At 41.9% G+C, this 22,526-nt stretch overlaps 2 protein-coding genes across 5 annotated transcripts in view; both read right to left on the bottom strand.

The window, feature by feature from the left end:
- ogal (O-GlcNAcase like) overlaps nt 1-8,634 on the bottom strand; it is a 12,158-nt gene extending 3,524 nt beyond the window's left edge. The window contains exons 1-16 of the mRNA XM_015038664.1: nt 8,284-8,634; nt 8,102-8,153; nt 7,527-7,624; nt 6,365-6,495; nt 5,145-5,316; nt 4,966-5,064; nt 4,745-4,884; nt 4,524-4,668; nt 3,318-3,395; nt 2,970-3,232; nt 2,708-2,873; nt 1,935-2,020; nt 1,717-1,809; nt 1,572-1,642; nt 866-986; nt 641-770 (exon numbers count right to left, since the gene is read on the bottom strand). Of these exons, the coding sequence (XP_014894150.1) occupies nt 641-770; nt 866-986; nt 1,572-1,642; nt 1,717-1,809; nt 1,935-2,020; nt 2,708-2,873; nt 2,970-3,232; nt 3,318-3,395; nt 4,524-4,668; nt 4,745-4,884; nt 4,966-5,064; nt 5,145-5,316; nt 6,365-6,495; nt 7,527-7,624; nt 8,102-8,153; nt 8,284-8,335 (1,897 nt within the window). The 5' untranslated portion in view covers nt 8,336-8,634. The remainder of the gene's footprint in view (nt 1-640; nt 771-865; nt 987-1,571; nt 1,643-1,716; nt 1,810-1,934; nt 2,021-2,707; nt 2,874-2,969; nt 3,233-3,317; nt 3,396-4,523; nt 4,669-4,744; nt 4,885-4,965; nt 5,065-5,144; nt 5,317-6,364; nt 6,496-7,526; nt 7,625-8,101; nt 8,154-8,283) is intronic.
- Nucleotides 8,635-12,589: 3,955 nt separating this feature from the next.
- LOC106951254 (PPARG related coactivator 1) lies at nt 12,590-22,093 on the bottom strand. 4 transcript variants are annotated; one of them, XM_015038657.1, is made up of 11 exons: nt 21,838-22,093; nt 20,918-20,992; nt 19,445-19,618; nt 16,610-17,942; nt 16,315-16,368; nt 14,618-15,371; nt 14,366-14,542; nt 14,040-14,103; nt 13,840-13,961; nt 13,608-13,759; nt 12,590-13,014 (listed from the first exon to the last, which is right to left on the bottom strand). In XM_015038657.1, the coding sequence occupies exons 1-11, from the start codon at nt 21,931-21,933 to the stop codon at nt 12,914-12,916; spliced, it is 3,102 nt and encodes a 1,033-aa protein (XP_014894143.1). In that variant the 5' UTR covers nt 21,934-22,093; the 3' UTR covers nt 12,590-12,913. The 4 variants fall into 4 exon arrangements, with proteins under 4 accessions (XP_014894143.1, XP_014894144.1, XP_014894145.1 ...); XM_015038658.1 differs by having other exon boundaries at nt 14,040-14,100; XM_015038659.1 differs by having other exon boundaries at nt 14,618-15,365.
- Nucleotides 22,094-22,526: the final 433 nt, after the last annotated feature.

The raw sequence follows: 22,526 nt of genomic DNA, 5'->3' as shown, positions 1-22,526 counted from the left end.
AAAAAAAACCCACCCAAAAAAATACCAAAAAAAAAAAAAAAATTTCTAAAAAAAAAAAAAAAAAAACCCACCCAAAAAAATACCAAAAAAAAAAAAAAAATTTGTAAAAAAAAAAAAAAAAAAAAAAAAAAAAAGACTACTCAAGTACTGTGTAACTGATCAAAACATCAATCATTTAATATCAAAAAATCAACCAAAAGATAATGGTATGTTGAAATTCTAGTGTTTTAAAGGACCAAAATGAAAATCTAAAGCAAATGTACAAAAAACAAAATAATTTTTTTTTCCAAAAAGATCTTATTCAAAATAAAAGTTTAACAAAAAACTGCAGGTGTATGTCTGCTGACTTTTAAAGTTAAAACAAGCCAATTCTCCATTCAGCGAAGTTACCCGCAGTGAGACAGGAAGGAGTAGCGATTCTTCATACTGAAATTACTCAAGTAAAAAGTACAGTGTAATAATACTCCTACAAGTACATTTTTTCCAGAAAGTTACTCCAGCGAACGCAACTAGTTACTACCCAACTCTGATCATGACTGATGTAAAGTAAAGCTGCAGGAACGGAGCTGGGCAGTTCCCCCCTGGGGTAAACCTTTTGTTTGAGTCTTACTGATCAGAGCTTTGAGTCGGGGCCACTTACCGCTGCTCCTGATGGAGGACAGCAGCTGAGCGACCATACGCCTGGCCGGGGATGGATCAGTGACCCGAGGCAGCACTTGGACCACAACCAGGGAGGGGTAATCCTTTAACAAGGTGTCGCTTCCTGGCCTCTGGAACCACAAGGCAACAGTCGGTCAAGACACACTTTGTTTATTTCCAAACAACTGTTGCAGAAACTAAAACAGGGATCTTAAGTTTTGACCACCTGCTCTGTGGCTGCAGCTTGTTTGGCATCGGTGAGTCCCAGGGCATATCCACAGACCCCGATGTCGTCCTCCACAACAAGAGCGCACTGCGGAGAGGGGGCGACGTCCCCCGAGGACAGGCTGTGGACGGCCAGCAGAGCACGTTAAGACACAGGTCGCAGGACAAGAGACATCTACAGCACAAACACTCATCACTGACGGCTAGTTGGCAACTCCACGCTGCTTTGTTTGTGGATATTTTATGATTTCAGACCTGGGGATGAATGGCTATCAAAATATCAGCCTGAAATGAAAAGCTAACAAAGAAAAAAAATAAAACTGGGTAAAATGAAGAATGGAAGTACAAAGAAAAGGAGTGTTATTAATTCATCTATCTTCTCAAACATGAGCACTTCTTCATAAAAGGGAGAGAAAAGATTTTGTCCTAAATTCACATCTTTCAAAGTAAAGCTGGTACAGATTTAGGAAAACAAAATATAAAACTCCAATAAAAACAAAAATATCTGGGTTTGCCATTTTTTTTCCCTAGTTTTTTGGAATGATCAAATCTTAAACTGAACTATATTTTATATCTAGTTTGAGAATATTTAGTCCTATTTCCCCCAAACCCTTCTCATTGATCTTACCAACCTTTTTACCCACAGGAAGTTTCCAACAGAGGAAACAAAAACACATATTTTTATTTGTTTTTGGTCTTTTTCTTACCAGTCACTGATGAGTTTAGGGCTTTGTTCCTCTCTTCTCTGCATCTCCTTAAAGATCTTCTGCACCTCAGCCTAACACAGAACAGTTTCCATGTTGGGTCACATTTTAAACAAAACCCAATCGGTGCCTCAGTGACGGACCTCACCTTGTCGCCGCTGCAGTAAGGACGCACGCAGTAGACTGCGGTCATGGGAGGCCGTTTAAACAGATCCCTGTTTCCATGTCCTGGGAGCATCCTCTGCAAATTCAAACTCGAACATTTTTACTTTGACTTTCTCCAACTTCAGTTCCCCTCATTTCCTGCAGGTGTTGAGTCATTACCAGATATTATTCTGGAAGAAGTCGCTACCCTGGTTTGGTTACCTGGAACTCTCCAGAGAGGCCTCCTCTGAAGCCCCACGGCTCCGGATCGTCGGTCAGCGTCTGAGCGGAGGGCTGATCCTGACCTCCTGTGGAAATAAACACACAATATGAACAACATGCTTCTCTTTAACAAACAGCAACTCACCAGCTAACGTACGTTTTTTTTTTTTTTTTATAATTTTGGTTAATTTTGATAACAGTGACTCACAGTTATTGAAAATAAAACTGCTTCCTTAAAACAGGTTTTATGCTATAGCCTATAATTATCATGGGGGAACTTGCAGAGTGAGCCATAAACAGCCACTGCTAAAACAGGCTGCCATTTCACAGTTTGGTGTCCAAGCAAAGTAATGAAATAAAGTTAAGTGAAAGGAAAACATTTGGTAACAAACACCCAGTACCTGCATTTAATCATATTTTCAAATTTACTGACACTCTTATTGAACAAATAGAGGATCAAATAGTGAAGCTAACAGTCCAGTTTTGGGCGGTTTTAAGCATAATTGGATAAATCTAAATTCTCATCGTGATTTATCACAATAAATGATAAACGATACGATAAATGCCCAGCCCAATTTAAGCAGTATAAATATAAACATTTTAATCAACACAAATAAAAACTTGAATTATAATAATGTAATAAAAAAATATATGAAATATACGAGTGAGGTTTTTAAAAAAAAAACAATAAAATAAACTTCTAATGACGTGAAACTTTTATAAATTTTGATCATTCTCATTATGCATCCTTGAACAGATAAAAGTTTTCCCACCGAGAGTCTTGACGTAGGCTCGAGCCAGTCCGACGCCGCTCTTGATGTCGCAGATGTAGTTGTAGAGGTCGTACAAAACGCTGCGGTTCGGGGCGTTGGACAGACGGTTGAACATCTGCACCACCGCGTCGCACATGCTGTCGAACTTTCCTGCCCGGCCGCGCCACTGAAATCAAAAAGCAGTGATTTCATGAAGAGAACTAGGATGATCCAGGAAGTGTTTAATAGAAAACAACAACAACAAAAAAAAACCCTACCCTACCTCTTCCGTCTGCGCTGCGGCAGCCTCGCGGTGGGTCCTGAGCCAGTCCAGCTCCTCCAGCATGGTCCTGGCTGTGGCCCCGTGCTCGTACGGCAGGTAGAAGAGGTCCGACAGCAGGTTCAGGTCGTCCAGAGTCAGCGGCTCGGCCGTGTACAGTGGGTTCTCTCCCGGCCCGGGAACGTAGAGGCTCTCGGCCGCGTCCGTCTGCATGGGCTCCTCGTCCGGCTGAGGCGCTTTCCTGAGGCGAGCCGACCGACAAGCACCTGCAGGCATGAGTGGATCGGATTCCCGCCTCGTTGGTTTTTCTGAATTTTGAGTTAACGGAGGCCAACTCCGGCTGTGCTCTACCTCCCGGCTGATCGGCGCTCATCAACTCCTGCAGCCAGTCTGACAGGGCCAGAGTCAGGGCTCCCTGAGGGCTGTAGCCTGGAGGCAGAAACAGACAAGGTCGCTCTCAGGGTCAAACCACGCTCCGTTATTTAACTGACGCACAGATGAAGCTCATTCAGATGATTAGATTAGAGACCAATCCAGACTTTTGTGGGGGGTTTTTTTTCCACATTTATAACTTTCTTAAAAAGTTATGGATCTTAAAAGTGTCACTCTGAGCACAGTCACTCTACTTCCTCTTCTTCTGCAGACATTGCATGTACTAAAGAAGCCCCACAGGACCATAGTACCACCACCATGTTTTAATAGAGCGTAAACCATAACTGCTGTCTGTTCTCCAAGGACAGTTTGTATCTCTATGTTTTTTGTGTGCAAATAGAAAAAGGGGAAGAGGGGGGAAGCGTTTAGCTGCTCTGCTTGGAACGCCCTGAGAGCTGAACTAAAAATGTCAAAACGTGTTTCACTGAACGCTTTCCACGAAATTTTAAAACACCAACAGCAGTGACCGGTGTGTTTCAAATCTTGAATTGCCTCTACTTTTAAATTATTGTTGTCACAACTACTGCGCTTTATTGTGAAATTGTTCACTTTTATGTATTTTTAATGTCTATGTTTGACTTCTTGTCTTGTCCACCATAACATTTGTTGGCAGATCATTCTTGCAAAAGAGGTTTGGAGCTCAATTGGCTTTTATCTGGTTAAATAAATGTTTTTTTTTTTTAAAAAAGAGCAGTTTTAAAGTTAGACATTTAGCCCAGACAGCAAGACTCTCTCCGTTTCTGTACTCTTATTGGGCTGCAGGAGAATCTAATGAAAGCCTGAAGCTTCCTTCTCCCAAAAAAAAAAACAAAAAACACATTTTATGAATACCTTAGTATTCAATCTTCCTTAAAAAAAAAAAAGGTGGTTCAGTCAAACCTCAAGACTCGTCTCTAGTTTAGAATTTGGACACTACAACGTATAGTGCAAAATGTTAAGTTTTTTCCCCATAATTTTTCTACTCCTTAGTGGTTTTAATGAAGAAAAAGCTGATTATTTTTAAGGGTAACCAGAAACATCCCCCTCCTTTCGACACCGTAAACCAGGAGTATCCAGTTTTACCTTTAGATGCGACCCCCGTACCCCTGCGTCTCACCCAAATACGAGACAAACAGCAGAACTCACCCATCTCCACATCACTTCCTCCTCCGGTAGCCGAAGATCTGCACCATGTTGCCAAAGTGTGGATGGCCACAAAGTTTAGGTAAAACTCACAGTTGGGGTTTGTGAGCACGCCTCTCAGTTTAGGAATCAGCTCAGTGGGTCGATCCTTCATGAAGACGGAGTAAAGCCCATCGTTAGCGAGCTCATACATTTACAGCAGAGCTGATTCTGCTGATGAACACCTTATACGGTCCCAGGAAGAGCCGCTGAGGATCGTAGTCATTGGCGTGAATGTTGTCCCAGATGACCGGTGGCCTCTTCAGGACCGCCGTCACCTCCTCTATGGATTCAACTGAGATCTTGTTGGACACCACTTTCGGACCTGAGAAACGGCAGCAAAACAAAAACTGAATAGATGGACCTGATCTCTGAAAACACGGAAGCAAACTGACTAGAGCCTCACCAGTCCACAGTATGTCGATCCCCGGCAGGAGTTTTTCCCCCACGGTCTGCAGATATGAGGACTGAGGCACGTTGGGGTTGCAGAAAGCAGCGCAGTAGTCTGGAGAGTCACAGCGAGTCAGGAGCAGGGGATAAAAACATCACATTTAAGCCTCGCTTGCTGCTTCAGAGCAACCTGACCTGTTGGGCAGAAGAGGAAGGTCTTGGCGTCTCTCAAGTGCTGGTACACCTCGTTGGTGACGGCCACCTGGGCGTGGGCGAAGGAGCTGAAGGCCTGCTTGTCCGCCGGACACATCTCGGTCTCGATGTCGTCAAAGAGCAAAGAGAAGGACCTGCAGCCGAACGCCTTCACCTGGAACGCAACATGATGGTTTAAACACGACCAGCAGGATGACCTCACCAAATCTGAACGACTTGTTGCCAATCACAAAAACAGGAGCTGCTGCACTGTGAATTTACCGACTGCACTTGTTTACAGTCTGATTAAATAAAAACTCGTTTTTTGCTTTTAAGCAGACGGTTGCAGAAATATATGTTGTTGATCTGCATACGGCCAGAGGATTGTGAACATAATTAGCTATTTAGTCTGCAAATTTGTAAAACTAAACAACTTCAACCAAGTAGATCAGGGGTGTCCAAATTTTTTTTGTCACACGGGCCAAAACTGTAGAGTCAAAAGTAGCTGTGGGCCGATAAGAAAAAACCCATAAATAAATAAAAACCACAAACTGAAATCAAGGAATAAAAGTAGTTTTGTTTCCCTACAAAATGATTATTCATTGTAAATCCACTACAGCACCTTTTAAAAGTATTCACACCCCTTCATTGTCAAATTTTCTATTCCACCGTCAATATATTGTAGGTCTGCCTTTGGCCTCAGCTCCAGTGTATTTTTAAGGTTTGTCTTTGGAAGCTTTGCACATCTAGAGATTGAGGTTTTTGCTTGCTTTTCATTACAAATACCTTGAGCTGTGCAGACTGCCTGCAACCATTGTTTTTTTTTTTTTTTGTATGTTTGTTTTTTATCCTCAAGCGTTACACCTTGAGATATTGGGACATTTTAACACAAATATGCTTCGATCTGAACCAGTTCAGTTCTCTGCCTTCAAGGTTGTCGACCTGCTGGAGGCGAAGCTAAAAACTCCAACTGGGTTTTCTTCCGTTGCCGACCTGTTTTCAGCTCCGTCCTCCATGTTTGTGGTTGCAATATGAGAAAAAAACAAAAAAACAAACTTTGAGCTGGAAGGACGTTTTAGGCACTGCGACTCAAAAGGCATAATGGCTGAAGGTTTTTACACCCACTCGTAAAGTAAATCCTCCGGGAACCATAAAACTCGACACAGTCAGCAGTTTCATCTAGCCTGCTCCGCCATGCTGCGCCTCGGCTGTCAAAGTCCTACCTGGTCCAGCTTCCTCTTCAGAGCTGCCACCTCCCCGGGGTTGGAGAAGGTGATGTCCAGACCCGGAGAGATGGCGTAGATGAACTCAACCCGATTCTTTTCGGCTGCTGAAATCAGGGCCACCAGTTGCTCTAGGAGAAAGGGAAAAGGTGGAGGCGGGGTCGCTGATTTGTCTCGACAGTTTCCAACACAGATTGACTTTAACACACTTCCTGATAATGTCCAAAGGCGACAAGAGGCGTTTTTGTAAGAATAACGAGGCAGTAAAAACCTGAAGGATTATCCTGAGATTAGACGATAGATTCAGAGGGTTAAACATCAAACTTTAGTCTGAAACATCCCTGATAACAAGCAGCGATGCGCCAAGTTTAGCGTTTAAACATCGTCTCCACAGAGATAAAGGGACTTTGAATCAGGCCTTACAGCTGACCCTTGAAGATGGCTGCTTTCTATGTCTGGTAAATCATTTTTGTGTTGATGTGGCCATACATTTAGGGTCACTATCCTGCTGAAAGATCAAGTTGGTGCTCCATTTACAGCTAACTATCAGTAAAAGAGAAATAGGCCCGCAGCATCACAGGTCCTCCGCTGTACATTACACTGGGCATGAGGTGTTTTTCACAACCTCATTCTTGAAGATCAAAGCTGAGCTTTCAGGCAGCTGCAGCCCACCTGAAGTATTCATTGTGAGAAAGTTTAATCTTATCCTCTTGGTGTAAAGATTTAAAACTTTAAATAAAATAAAAGTTAAGCAAGCAGCCATTTTCTTGTAAAGACCAACACACTAATGAACCTTTTTCTTGTCTTGTCTTTCCCATTTTGAAGAGAAATTATGCATCTTCCGTAAGAGAAAGATGTGGATTTATAATTTAGAGTTTCTTGATATAAAAGCCTGCGATAAAGATGCTAAGTGTAGCATGAGTGAATTGAGAAATTTATAGAAAAACAAAAAATGTGTCAAGATGGGATTTTTCAGAATCGTCAGTTATTCTACTGCAATAGCAGCTTTGTTTAGGGGTTTTCACACTTTTACCAGTTTCTCTAAATTGCCCTTAGTTATGAGTGCGTGTATCTGTGTCATACTAGTGACCAGTCCAGGGTGCACACCACCAGACCTCAATGGTAAGTGGGTACAGACAGTGGATGAATGCATGAGACTGACCTGCCTCCTCAGGAGAGTATAGTTCTCTCCAGTACATCCGGTGTTTGTAGTCGTCCTTGGGAGCGTACAGGTAGGTGTTCAGACCCCACTGGTGCTCCCTTTGGAAAACAAACATGATTAAATTACAGATTGCTCCGCAGATATGATGAGGTATGCATGGCTGACTCAGTGACACAAAATAATTACATCTTGCATTAAATGCAGTTTTAAATTTAATTATATGATAGAACAATGCATCATTATCCCTCAGCTGGGTCAGACATTAGAAAAGGGCTTATAGGGGCAATAGCCCAGGGCCACAATATCTAAGGAGACAACAAAGATGACTTTTTTAATTTAATTTGAAAATCATAAAAGTACAGTCAAATTTCTTTGGAAACAACATAAAGTTATTGGCTGGACTTGTACAGTACTAGCTCTTAATGTACTGTAATTTAATCTGGAAAATAAGTTTTCCTTAGTGAATCGGGGACCAAGCAGCTCCAGCCCAGGGCCCACATCCTTGTAAATCCGGCCCTGTCCCTCAGGATGAAAACTCTCCCCCCCCCCCAGCAGTGCTGTTTTAGTACACTCACCTTTTAAAGAGCTCTGTTCTCTGCTCCATAGTCCATGGCCGCCCATAAAACCCTGCATACAGCAAATCTAAGCTTTAATTCACCAGGATCAGGTGACCAGGAGGTAAATCTATGTTGACTTATTAGTCCGATAAATCTACGAGAGGAGTCTAATAAATACCAGGCTTGATCAATTATCTCACCTTCCACCACCCCACCGATGAAGGGTCTCTCGTCCCTGCCAGGTGTGGACATGTCCTCGGTGTAACACACAGCCGTCTCGCCTCTTGTTCAGATGGAGCTTAAGACGAAAATGGCATAGCTCTGCTCCCTAACCTTTGCTTTTATACACTGATTTATGACACCGTCTTATCGCAGCATGAATTAACAGACCTGCTTCACCCAGCTGTACGGTTGCTGTGCAACTTCACACTCTAAAGTCTAAACCCGTCAACATCCGGTCTGAACGATAAACTCTCCTCTGCTCTTCCTTCTGCTCTTCCTTGACTCATAGCGACAGGTAACACTATGGCAAGCCGTTTTAACATAAATTCGGTTTCGTCTGACTATCCCAAATTACATTCCAGATATCTAGAAATTCATTTTGACTATACAAAACTACATTTTGACTATCCGGAATGGTAATTTAAGATATTTGTATTTACATTCTGACTAGCAAAAATAATAATTCAAGATATCTTCAATTACATTTTGACTAGTCAAAATTCCTTTCAAGATATCTCAAATGACGTCACTGGATCTGTCATTTGACGGGAGACATATGCGTAATTACGATTTAAGATATCTTCTACACAATTATGACTAGTCAAAATTACAATTTTAGATATCTGAATTAAGAATGACGTGGAAGCCCCTTTGTGGTGTCCAAACAGTTGCCTGCAGAATTTTACGTTTCCTGCACAAAATTGTCAGTAAATGCCACAAATTAGAAAGAGCTCGACAATGTTGGAAATGCGGACATAGTAAAACTTAATAAACTATAAGACTCCTTCTGATATCTGCAAAGAATTTCCTGTTTATTCATTTCCGACGCACTTAAAAACAGCTTTCAAAAGCTAAATGTTTTGCTTTCATTTTTATTTGATAGTACATAGCACTACATTGAGTAACTTTACTCCAAATAATCTGCACCCCATTATTAATATATGGCTAAATATGAGGATTTTTCAAAACAGAAACAACAAAAAACAGGTACTCATAATGTTCCTGTTGCCTAGAATATACTGAAAATGATTTACAGATACTTTCTGCTTAGAAATCAGGCTATATATTTAATTAGGATTTAGTTTGCTATTACAATAGAATTGCTTTTGCATTTTTTCATGACAAAAGAAATACAATTTTTATGACCCAAAAATACTTGCCTTCAGTTTGGACACCCTTGGGCTGCAGTGTGAAGGAGCGTATTATATGTCTGAAGGGAACGATTGAAGCTGTAACAGTCTTACTGTGGCAAATAGACTGGATCATTCTGTCCTAGAAATCAGAAAGGAATTCAGATTTGGAGAGATGTCAACAACAATTATTAAACTGCTGTAAACACCCATACATCCAGATGTTGAAATGTCCCAGCTGTGGACGATTCCAGGAAACTCTGATAGTTTCCTGATAGAATCTATCAGGAGACTGATAGAATTTCAGCTAAAGACGAGCCAAGAGATCTGTGTCAACCAAAGAAGGAACTGGACTGGTTGAGAATCCCACATACACATACATGGACACATTTTAGTATAAATACGCCCTGCTCTCAGAGAGAGTTGGGGGTTTCTGTGAGAATGTTGAGAATATGATTTGTGTAATGCAGGAGAACCCAAAACCCTCCAACTCTGGCCCAAATAAAGCAGACATAAACAGAGTCCAGTGTGATGACTTGTTTTGTTAATAGCCACTTTTAACTCTCCAATATATTTCAAATATATGGAGGACTCATCAAGCCAAAATTGGATATAACTATAGAAAACATAACAGATTGATAAAGTAATTAATGTCCCAAATATTGCATCCAAAAGATTAAGAAGTTTCTCACATTATTTTATTTTACAGTGTGAAAAACATTTATACATTTTTAATCATGTCCAACACCATTAATTAAACATTAACACTATTGTGTATTTTTCCATTTAACTTCCAATCTCATTGTTTTATTTTCATTTTTTATTTCCCCTTCAGAGCATTAACTTTTTCAGGAAAGCCAAAAACCGTCTCAAGTGAGTGTCAATTTTTTCTTCTGAAATAGAGAAAGTTATTTCCATCATCCATTTCTGATTCTTCAAAATGTGGCCAAAAGCACATTTCTGCACACAGATATCCCCACAGATGTCACCTGTCATTGATTTCATGACTTAGTACGATAGTATAATTTAAGTAATTGTATTTTATAATGTATTATATCATATCTTCATTTAAATTTAAAATATCTTTGATATTTTTAGATACAGTCAAATATAACATGATGGTGAATGAGGATAAAAGAAGACTGGGAATTTTTTGTTTTGTTTTGTTTGACAAATTTTTTATTTTAAAAGACTATGTTTTTCCAACATTTATTTGTATTTGTTGGTACAACTTCTCCAGCTGTAGAAAACAGCCGGTCACATGGTACAGATGATGCTGAAGTGCAAAGAAATTGTAAGGAAAGGTGGAAGAGGTTTGATAGATGGTCATTTGGTTGTTCCAGTATCTCAGAGGATCCTGGAATCTGGCAGTATTGCCTTCCAGCAGCCAGGTATCTCTGCACCTCCTGGACGTCATCAAATGTGACTCTTTTCCAGATAGCACGCAATGGTAATTCAATGTTGAATTATACTCAGAATGGTTGATTTTTGGTTGAGGTTGACAACTGACGGTGGATCAACCATCAAACAATCATCCAATTCTAGCCAATTAACCAATGTTGAAGAGATGTCATTGAATCAATGTTGTTTTGTGGTTGAAATCTACTGAATAAAACGCCTATGTCTGATCAACATCTGATCAATGTTGAATCAGTGTATGCTGTTTTGTCACACCCATTTTAATCTTCTCCTCCTCCTCTTCTGAGCTCTGGGTGAGAGCATTTTATTATTGAATGGGGGGGGGGGAGAATAACATTTTAAAATGAGTACTTGCATGAGTGGGATGTCCCAACCTCACAGCCACTTTGCTGTTGGCTTGTTTGCAAAAGATGTTAATTCAATGTTGAATTATGATCACAAAGGTTGAATTTATGGTTAAGGTTGATGACAGATGGTGGATAAACCATCCAATTCTAGCCCATTAACTAATGATGAAAATATGTCATTGAACCAATGTTGTTTTTGTGGTTGAAATCTAAGAAATGCCAACGTCTAATCCAGTGTTTTTCAGCACTGGTCCTCCAGGGCTGAAAGTTTGCCCCACAAGTTTTATGTATCCCCCTAATTCAGCACACATGATTTTAATTGATGGCTGACTAACAGGGTTTGTCAGCCAAACACTAACTGTATTTGGATATAATACAGAATATATCCATGCAGTTATCTGCACAGAATTATGCTTTAGTTTTGAATGTCAATAAATGAATACATAGTCTTTAAATGCTCAGACATGCACATTGAAAACAATGTTAAGCTCTCTTACACATTATTATTTCTCTGGCCTGGAGTACATTTTTTGTCAACAGTGTAAAGTCTATTTAATTCTATTTTTACATATTTATGTTTATGAGAATTTGCTGTAATTCATCTACTGCTGCACAGAAGTTTCCCAATAGTTTCTCCAGTGTTGGATGACGTTTCTTTGTCATATTTCATGTTCTTTTGTGTGAGTCCATTTACTGTTATATTCTGTCATTTTGAGATTGTTAAACAATAAATGATTTTTGTATTAAACTTTTGTATTAAATGACATTTGGATGGTCATTTTTCCTAACCATCCAAATTAGAGCAGTGGTTCTGGAAATAAAACAACATAAAAGGTTGTAATTGTATTGAAAACTGCAATATGGAAAACTAACACCTTTTGTTTCACATCTTGTATTTTTTCTCATGTAAAATCTAAAAATTAATGTTCATGTTCAATATATAAATTATTCCGTTTGTAAAGACTAAACTGGAAGTTAAATTGCAGTTCTTACTTTGTTCAGTCACCACAGTTGCGCTATATCCTAACCAGTAAATTTCTTGTTGCATTAATGATGTGGTTTTTTTTTGTGCATCTTCCTGCTGTCTGATTGGCTCAGTTTCTATATTTATTATGGATTCAGTGGCTTCACGTGCAGCTGCTGGTCACATGACTAGCTGTGTGAGCTGTTGCAGATTCACTGTTTGGTTGGTTTTGTCTCATTAATGAGATAAAAACAATGAAACATTAATGAGACTTTAAGACGTTCACGCTTGATTATGTGATAAAGGTATTTTACACTTAAATTTGGCTCAAGCAGGGATGTTCCATGGGAAACAAAAGACAGCATGAAGAGGATTAAATAAAAAAACTTTAAATAAAAACCCACAATAGAAACAATAAAGCATCTTTATTTTGATATAGAAAACTTTAAACATGTAACTTTGTGTGTTGGAATGTGACAAACATGCAATAAAACATATTCACTGTCAGAGCGCTACATAATGATGCTGTTCAACATTCCACCTGAAAAACTGTACAGTCAGTGCTGTACTGTCACGTACAAATCAATAAATGCAAACGTGTTCAGCTTATTCATTCAAACCTGAAAACACCCAAAATAAAAGTAATAAAACAAACAAAAAAAGACTTTGCTACATTATTGTGAGATTGATGCTCTGGGCTCCAGAAAGTCTCTGGATGATCTTCGTCCTGGTGCTGCACTCGGCTCTGCTACCTCTTCAGTCCTCTCTGGGCCTGTTTCAGCAGCGAGTCAAAGTCCAAATCTTCAAACCGACTCCTGGGGGGCGGCGGCTCTGCCTCTCTGTTAGCGTCTGAACAACAAGGTCAATTCAGGTTAAATTCATTTAAAATTACCATTTGATCCCAAATATACAAAAGATGTTTGTTTTGCCTTTTAAGCTGCAGTATGTAACTTAAAAAAAGTATATATGTATTTTCACATATTTGTTGAAATTGTCAGCATGTTGTGAAGCAGTCAGAACGAGGCGGAGGGTCTTGGAGATGTCAATCAGGCTTGTGCATGTGCTGCTCACCGATCCCCTATTTTCTCTGCTACAGCCACTGATAACAGTGGATAAACAGTTTTCCTGTAATGCTAAGTTGTCCCTCCATTAACACATTGAGTAGAGTGTACATGAGGTTGATCGACAGCACTAAGACCCTCCCCCTGGCTCCGATTGGTTCTGAATGGAGCATTTCTTCAGACGGTAATAGCAGCTCAGGTGGAGGAGCTCGATTTCTTCAGATTATCTGTGTCATACTACACTGTCACAACATAACATTTTAACTAAAATGTAAAACAAATATATATTTTTTTAAAATTACATATCCCAGCTTTAATGCTGGGAATTAAGCTAAAAGAAATGACAGTGAGGGTTTTTTTCCAGAAGGAAACATTTCTCACCCAGATCAGCGTAGACAGAATTACAAAACTGCCTCCGACCACCGAAGCAGAGGTCAAAGGGCAGCTCATTGGGTTGTCTCAGCTTCCCGCCGTTATCGATGGCTGCGAACGCGTCCTCTGTGTTGTAGAACGTCACGAAGCCGTAGTGGTCGCTGTGGGGACCAACGACGGTTTCACATTAATGCGGTTCAACGGGTGAAAGAAACGAGGCAGAGTGACTCTGAGAACCGACCTGCCGTCTCTGAAGTGAAGCGACACGCACTCGACCTCTCCGAACTGAGAGAAGCGCTCCCTCAGCTCGTCATGAGTCATCGTTCTGCGGATCCGGCCGACGTACACCACCCTGCGCTCGTCCTGGGTCACACAAGTTAACATACTTTCAGCCCGCTGCACAAAAACATAACGGTATGATATGGAAGAAAATGTACCCACTATGGCTTTGAGTTTCTGAATCCTCATCTCCCGCTCTCTGCTGCGCCGCCTGGACTCCCTGCTGCTGCAGCGAGAACAAAACAAAACTTCAAACATGAAGCCCACTGTGATTGTTAACATACAGCTAGAACGACGTAAAGGTTTTCAACCACACACTGTTTAACACCTCACTTCAAAGCAGCCATGCTTCCTTGAACCTATTAAAATAGGAGATCACTAAAATAAAACTTGGAGAATTTTTTACATCAAGTCTGCCTGCATTGAGGACGACCCAAGACTTTTACACATTACTGTGTGACGAGGACTCATCAAAAAAAGTAACTCACGCAGACACATCCCTCCAGCGCCTGTGGTATATTTGAGGAGAAGACGATCGGGATCTGGACCGAGACCAGGACCTGGATTTGGACCTTGATCGGGCCGTGCGGTGACGCTGAGGAGGCGAGGCGCAGGAGGAAGGGGAAGACGAGCAGGAGCTGCTCTCTGAACACCGGCGCCGGATCCTGTGAGGAGCAACAACGTGAGGTCAGAGAAGGTGGCAGCGCTTACACCTGAGGACAACGAGAGACGAGGAGCACCTGGGTCGTTTTGGCGAGCAGGAGCAGGACGAGGAGGTGGAGCCGGAGTCCGAGCGAGGAGATCTTACCCGGTACCTCCTCCTGCTCCGTCCTCTCCCAGGAGGAGTGGGTGGAGGCGTAGGGAGGCCGCACAGCGCCGCCCTGCTGTCGTCTCGGCCGCCCCTGTCTGCAGCCTTTCTGGGTGAAAACCGCAGAGCCTCGTCTGTACTCGTGTCCGTCTCCGAACCCGTCCTGGTTTGAGCCGATCGAGGGTTCCCTGAAACGTGATCTGCCGTCCGCTCCGGTTCTGTGGCGGCTTCAGCTGGCTGCTGGGCTTGTGGAGGACATCGCTCAGCAGAACCGCAGTAATCATGATCGCAGCACAAGTACGCGTAGATCTGAGCCGAACTGTGAGCCGTGGGCAGCTCCGATTGGCTCGGCCGAACCTTCCTGGTCGGAAGCGGGCGCGGTTCGATGATCTGAACGAGCTTCAGAGACAGACTTCTGCATCTAGTGGGCGGGTTCCTCTGGGTGCTCAGGACGACCTCGGTGTGCAGAGCCTCAGGGACGTCCAACAACCGGACGTCTTTCAGACCGTCTTCAGGGCTCGGTGGTCCCAGCGGCCCCACAGGGGGCTTCAGTGGTGATGCAGAGGTCAGCTCTGGTCCTGCAGGCTCAGGTCTGTCCAGGCCCAGCTGACACTTCGTTTCGATGGACGAGGACGAAGCAGCAGGAACTGGTTTGGGCCCGTTGCTACAAATGCCGTCGTCTATAGCTGAAAGGAAAAAAAAAACAACAAAAAAAAAAGAAAAATGAAAAAATGAGAAGATGGTTTAACACTAACAAAGCAAACAGAAATATTCAAATTCTTGAAGAATCTTGAAGAATTTGAGTTACCACAACATTTATTGGGATCAATTAAGTATTTTTTTTATTGCATTTTAACATAAAACACAAGACATTTAATGGAAAACACTATAAACACTAAATAGAGAGTTATAATGCTGTACAATTAATCTAATTGGTTTGAGCATCTAACTGGTAAGGATTTATAGCAGGATTGAGTTATAAAAACAATGTCTGAAGCTCTGTGAGAAGCAGCCATGAGTCCAAATGAGTTGCTCTGAGGGAGCAACAGAGATCAACAGCTCAGGTGGAAGAGTCTCCTGGCAGAAAAACACTCGGTGACTCTCTTACAGGAAAAGGCCATAGAAGTCACGTTTACATTTGACATAAGAGTTAAAATCTTAAGGAAAAGCAAAAGCTTGTTACCTTTTAAACCAGTAAGTATTTCAGTACGCTGGGACTTCGCCACACAGGAAATCAAAACTGTCACATTTCTGGCAACAGAAGTCAGCCAATGGAAAAAACGAACAACATCCAGCCAACTAAAATGAATGTCCTCCAGCCTACTGGCGATTATTTTTCACTAACCTACGATAAGCGGGGGAAAAAAACTAGCTAGCTAGCAAGCAGGGGTATATTAGCAGCTAGTTAGCGGTAGCCTGCCTGAAGTCTCAGGACACAATGGAGACGTCTGCCCACTACTCAAACAGAAAAGTCTCAAGAAAAACAACTACATACAATATACAAGATTAAATAGTCCTGCCACAACAAAATTTAAGACCCGTGATTAACATATTTAAGGACAACTTCCATTTGTAAATAAATTGAAGACATTTTAAAGCCGTAACACTCCAACTACATTCTCAGCCCACCTTGTGTTTCCTCAAACTGCTCCAGCAGGCTGGTCAAGTCAGCAGCTTCAATACCTGGAAGAACAAACCGAGACGAAAGGATTTATTTTGTCCTGTTCTTGAAAACATCATTACATTTAGTTTAAGATGAAATTTCCCTTGATTAGCTTCAGAGAAGCTGTCAGTGAGGAAAACTGTTCCCTTGTGAGAAGTCTATAAAATAAAATCTTTTGTTTAAATTAAATCAATTCAGAAACTCGACCTAGTCTTGTTTTCTCTGTCTCAGATGAAGTGACCCGTCCTCAAGAGGCTTTACCTGATTGATCAGCAGCACTGTTCTCTCTGCAGTCGTTCTGAGGCGGTTCTGGTTCTGTAGTGTCTGTAAACTCCTCCTGTGGCATCATGTGACCCTCTGTGGGAGGCCGATGGAGGCGTGGTGCGATGGCAGTAAACCCAACGTCTGGACTCGACGGCCGCTCTGCTCGGCCCAGATCCTGAGGAGATTCAGGGTCAACACGTGGCGGCATCTCGGTCAGCTTGGTACTGAGCTTTGGTTCTGAAGATCTCTCATAAAGTGCTGGGGATTCATTCTGGATCTGCTGTGGATGCTTGTTGCTGTGCAGTCTAACGAGGACTGGGTTTGGAGGGTCGCTACTGACGAGCTTTGGCTTCTTCGCTGGACTTCTCCTGTTGTCTGGTTTCCTGCCGCTGGGTGTGGCTGAGTGGTCAGACTGTGGGTTGGCAGGGGAGGTTCTGGGTTCAGGTTTTGAGCTCTTTAGCCTCTTGTGATGTAGATGGTTGTGAAGTTTAGCCTCCTTTAACTTAACATGTTGGGTGAAAGTGCTGAACTCAGCTGCTGTGTTTGGTCTACGCAGGGGCAGGATGGGGGGCAGCTCTTTGGGCAGCTCAGACACAGAAGGCCACCCGGTGTTGTAGTTCCTATGTTCCTCCACCGGGGGTCGTCTATTCAGCCGGAGCTGCCTGTACTCTTGCAGGCTCAGTGATTTGGTTCTTGTCTCACCTTTCTTCTTCTCTTGTTCTCCGTTGTTTCCTTCTGGGGGCTGGTCCGAAGGTTGAAGTGCTGAACCCGATGGCTCTTCGAGCGTTTCCCTGCTTTTCTCCTCAATTTCTTCCTCCTCCGATTCATCAAACGACGCCACGTGAACGGGACCAAAGCTCACACTCTTCTTCTCTCTGGAGGTCTTTCCATTTAGCAGTACACTCTTCAGGAGTGGGCCATCCCCTCTATTTCCACCCTCTTCCTCCTCCTCTGTCTGTTTTGAAGGTGCCTCATCTTCAGACACGACGTTTATCTCTTCGTCGCTGTCTTCGGAGGGCCGTTCGTACCGCAACACCTCTTCCTGAGAAAACAGGGACTTGTTTTTCCTCGGATCGTCCTCCTTCTCCACATGCAGCTTCAAGCAATAGGAGTGCATGAGTTTCACCAAACTGACGAGGGACGTTGAGGTGAAAACCTCCACTTCCGCCTTCGCCCTCCTGTTTTTGGAAGAGAACAGTCTCTGGTTTTGTTTCTTTAACATCTGGGAGCGACCGGTCCTCTCTACTTTCTGCTCTCCGTCTGAACGGGTTCTCGAGGTTTCGTTTGGTGGCTTGGGTCTCGGTCGAAGTCTGAAAGAAGGCGAGGGTTCCTGAAGAGCAGGAAGACAGAGGTTGAGGGTCAGAAATAGTTTCTCGGACAAGAAAAAAAAAAGATTATAGAGAAACAACACCCCATCAACAGCAGAATGTCAAAGAAATGTGCATTTATGCCAGCTTTTTTAGTCTGCTTTCATCAAAGTCTGATCCATTTGCCTAGAAAGTCTGGTTCGTTTGGGGAGGTAAGAACGCGCAATCAAACTCTGATGCAGACCAAATAAGGGAGCTATGGTCCGCCTCAAAACCTAGGTATTGGTTTGTTTGAAGTGAACTCTGGTGCATTTTAAAAGTCCAGCTAACCCAAGACTGCTCCAAAAGCAGGAAGTGAACTACGGTGCATGGCATTCTGGGTAAATATGAATAAAAAAAAAAATAAAAAAAAAACATTTTTATGATGTAAAGCACTTTGAACTGCCTTGGTGCTGAAATGTGCTAAACGGGCAAAGAAAGGAAACGAGCGTGTCCAGCACTAGAGAGAGGAACGGATGGTGGCCTTTTACCAAAGACAAAACAGAAATCATACAACTGGTAAAATCTGACAGCAGTCCTTTTTTGTTTACATTCTGTGAAGAAGGAGGTTGGACTTATGTCTTCTTTGGAGGTTTTAGTGTCTTTTCCTTCAGTGATTCTTAGTGCAGCGCCACCACAGGCGAGGGCGTGAACAAGTTTTTCAAATAGTTTGGATAATTTGACACAATGCAGTGTGAAAGTCAACCGGACCAGCTGAAAATGTTACAATTGTTGCAACCTTGGTCCCCAATCAGAGTCTACCAGACAATCAGATATGAAACACGTCCTTAGACACAGAATTGCTTGTCTAAAAATGGCGGGTTTCCAGGGACAGATTTAGCTTTTCAGCTGAGAGGGTGTTTTGATATTTTCCTCTCAACTTCCTATTTTACATCAGCCCTTTCCTGAGTGAATTTCCACAGTGGAACATTGATGTTTCTGCATGTTACATCTACAGACGATAAGCATCTGCTTCCTCCTGCTGCAGGAATGTCAACTTCAGTCTTGTTTGGCTGATTTTTGACATAAACTTCATCATGCTGTCACAGCAGTAACCCTTTATCACCTACATAAAGTCACTACAAAGTCCACGGGAAGATGCCAGTGTAAAAACTTTAAAGTCTCTGCACTCTGCTCCGGTCCGGATTGAAATCTCGTGTTCCACAGCAAGAAATGTGCAACCTTGTGAAACTGAACTATGATCACTTCAAAGTCTGTTAAAATTTCCAGAGCACTTATGAGTGTGTTTTTTTTTTTGTTGCCTCGGGACGATTACGTTGAGAAACAATTTACTTTAAATGGGTTGCTAAAAATAACTTTGAGAAGAAACTTATAATTTAACACACTTCAATAATTCATTGAAGCCGTTTGTTGTGTCAATGTTTCACCTCAGATAAAGAAATGTCGATATTAGTTATTAAAAGCCCAAACTGAATACGACATCGATGCCCATGGTTACTCCAGCTGTCATTCAGCTTCTCCCCACCTGAAGGCGCGGCTCGTCTGTGCGCTGCTGCGCTCGGTGCAGCAGCTCAGTGTTTGGCAGGACGTCAAAGGGTGAGAAGATCCCATTGTCGTCATCGTCCTGCCCCACTCGGTCCAGCATCTCAGTCAGGGCGCACAGCAGGCTCTCATTTGCTTCCTCTGCACCGTTATGACTCTGAAAGAAAAAAAACAACATTTACCCGTCTAGTCATGTTGGTGTGATGGGGAGAACAACTTGGTAGGATAATAAACATCAAGGATCGTGAGTGCAGATTCTGCATGCCGACGTAAAGTTTCACCTCATGAAAAATGGCAGAAACATCTGAGCCAATTGTAATATTACCATAAGATGATAATAAATTATTTGTTTTGCTGATTGCCTGCTGTCCATCATTAAAAAGATCCATAAAAAGGTTACACTATCGACATGGATCTCTTCAGACATGGCAAAGTTTTATGAATTACTTTAATTCCTTGAGGAAAATTACATCAGACTACATAAGTATTGTCATTTCTTTTTGTTTGTTTTGTCCCATTCTTATTTGGGTAGGGATTAGTTATAAGCTGTTTCAAATTGTTGAGAAAATAAATTTAAAATAAGCTAGTTTTAAAACTTAACATGTCTTGATTCAAATGGCCTAATTGTGGTTTTGAAATCAGTAACTTATTCTGGCCTATTGACCTTTATTTTACTTGTAGTTCCAGCAGATGGTTTGCTGGGATCGTTTGAATTGCCTTTTGTCTGTGAGAAAACAATACAGTGGAAGTTCCAGCTTTTCACACTCATCTGTGAGAGGCTGTAAACACGGCAGGGGTTTTAGGCTTCAGATAGAGGGTCAGAGATAGCTCCTGGTTGGAGGAGAAAAGGTACGCCTTATTTGAATAAATTAAATACAAGAGGATAAAACTTTCTACACAGAAGTAACAAATTAGATTTTGCGCTTGCAACTTCTCCAAAAACGTCTTTGCCTTCTTCTTTTCTATCTTTTTGTCTCAGGTAATGAATGTATGTTTCTGTTGTTCTGCAGTTTCTGGTGTAGGTTTGTGAATTGTCTTACTTCTAAGTTTATGCATTGTCTTATATTGGATTAAATTCTGTAATTCTGTGATGTCATCACGCATTCTTGTTTTCCTTGTGGCTACACGTGGCCTGCCGAGAGGACCTGGGATCTAAGGAAGAGAGAGAGAGCCAAACTTTTTCCAAAGTTAACTATTTTAGAAATTCTTCCTTAACAAAATGGATTGCTTGAATTGGACTGACTTGCATATTCATTTATTTTTTATACCATTTGTATCTGTTGAACCATATGTCAAACTGCAGGTCAAAATTAATAAATAAAGATGAAAAGAAGAAATTAAAACAGCAAAAAATGGAAATTGTAAAAAAAAAATAAAATAAAATAAAAAAGAATTTCACTGAAAATTCACAAAATTAGCAGCGGGTCAAATACTTTCAACAAGCTTCAACACTGACCTCTGGTGAAGCAGCTGAGTCTTCAAAGATGGCTAAAATGGAGTGGTCCACATCTTGACTTCTGCTCAGGACCAGCTGGAGGCACAGGAAGGGAAGAAGGGCTCCACAATTACACAGCCAGCAGACAACACACTCCTTTCCTTCAGGTGTTGAGGGAAGCCCTAACAGTAAAAACTGCCTCTTCTCAGGAAGTTTTAAGACAAAACTTCCTGATGTGGCTACATTTTCAGGGTGTTTTTCACCTGTAGTCAGAAATTTGTGTTGCAGTAAACAGTTACTTACTGAAAGCTTCTGTTCAATAGACTATTTTCTAAGAAATACATTCATAATGATAGAGAGGACCCCCTAATGAAGCAGAGGAGGAGGAGGAGGAGTCAGCTGTAAATGAAGGAGCTCAGTAGTACTGCAATTACACAAATACAAGATAATAGGCATTTCTGGACACTGTTTAAATTTGTAAATAAACATAGGAAGAGTGTATTTCCCTTTTTAGTAGAAAAATCTGCACATTCTTTTTGTGGCGTTTGTGAACCGTCAGTACGACCATCAACCGGAAAGACATTTAAAACCACACCGACTGCTCCAGAGAAGAGTTCAGCCTGTCCTCAGGAACATCCTGTCCTCCTGACGTACAAACGTGTCTCCCACTTTTAATACTCACTCAGTCAAAAACACAAAGGTGCCATGGGGCCAAATAAATGTCGGCAGAGTTAAATAAACTACTATTTGGGTGTTAAAGCCAGGTTACCTGATCCACTTTAGCCATCTTCCTGAGCTCTACCTCAGTAGTACTACAGCCACGTGTCGCTATGCGCGCATGTGGCCTCGCGAACCGGCGGAAACCGCCTCACGACAGCGACAAAAAACGCCCTTGTGCCACTAATTTGATGCCGGGTTATGTGCGGCGGGGGAACAGGTACCTCATTAAGGGTGTTGCGGGACGGAAATTCGCTGTTGCCGGTAGTTAAATCGCTCTCTTCGCCCCTCTTCCGCGCCGCCATGTTGCTCCGCCACATGGTCCGCTGGCAGGCCGGACGGAGAGACACGAGGTCCCCACTGGCGGGAAGCGAGCAGCCAGAGCTGATCTCAGATCAGGTTGTAACCACCGCGTTCATTGTGAAGAGCGAGGCGGCGTGTCGGAGTCTGACTCTGGGTCAGCTGTCCGGCTTCTTCCGCACTGCTTCGGTTTTATCTGCTAAAGTTGAAACACATTTCCCCCCACCTACACAAGACGAAAGACCGAACATCTGATCATTAAAGAGGTCATTAAAAACAACCAAAAGTCATCAAAGTCAGGGGTGAATGTATTTAAGAGTTTTATAAAATAAAAAAATAAAAAAGAAAGAAATACAAGAAAGACCTGATAGTATTGTTTTGCCTGTTTTTTGATACAAATTGCGACCTCTGGTGTCAAAATCGTCATGACAATTCTTTTAACACTACATTTGATAATTCAATTTTAATTTTATCTTAATACATGACGCATTATTTATATTTTTTGCCCTGTTTTAGCATTTTTTCTTGTGTTTTAAACGGGGCCTTATTCAAATGTTCATTATTTATTGTCTAAAAAAGGGCAAGTATTTCAAGTACACAAGAATTTACACAC

This window comes from Poecilia latipinna, unplaced genomic scaffold, assembly GCF_001443285.1.
Source record: "Poecilia latipinna isolate Pla-1442-1.1 unplaced genomic scaffold, P_latipinna-1.0 Scaffold449, whole genome shotgun sequence".
NCBI lineage: Eukaryota > Metazoa > Chordata > Actinopteri > Cyprinodontiformes > Poeciliidae > Poecilia > Poecilia latipinna.
Note: the sequence above shows the minus strand (reverse complement) of the source record. Positions and strands in the feature narration are given on the sequence as shown.

Bases quoted from the DNA above. Each gene is read 5' to 3' on its own strand.
- LOC106951254 (XM_015038657.1), bottom strand. From the start codon at position 21,933: ATGTGGCGGAGCAACATGGCGGCGCGGAAGAGGGGCGAAGAGAGCGAT. The intron at 14,543-14,617 runs GTGCTCCTCGTC...TGCTCCTCACAG, and splicing joins TGCTCGCCAAAACGACCCAG to GATCCGGCGCCGGTGTTCAG. The intron at 13,015-13,607 runs GTGAGAAATGTT...CTTGTTGTTCAG, and splicing joins TTCTGTCTACGCTGATCTGG to ACGCTAACAGAGAGGCAGAG.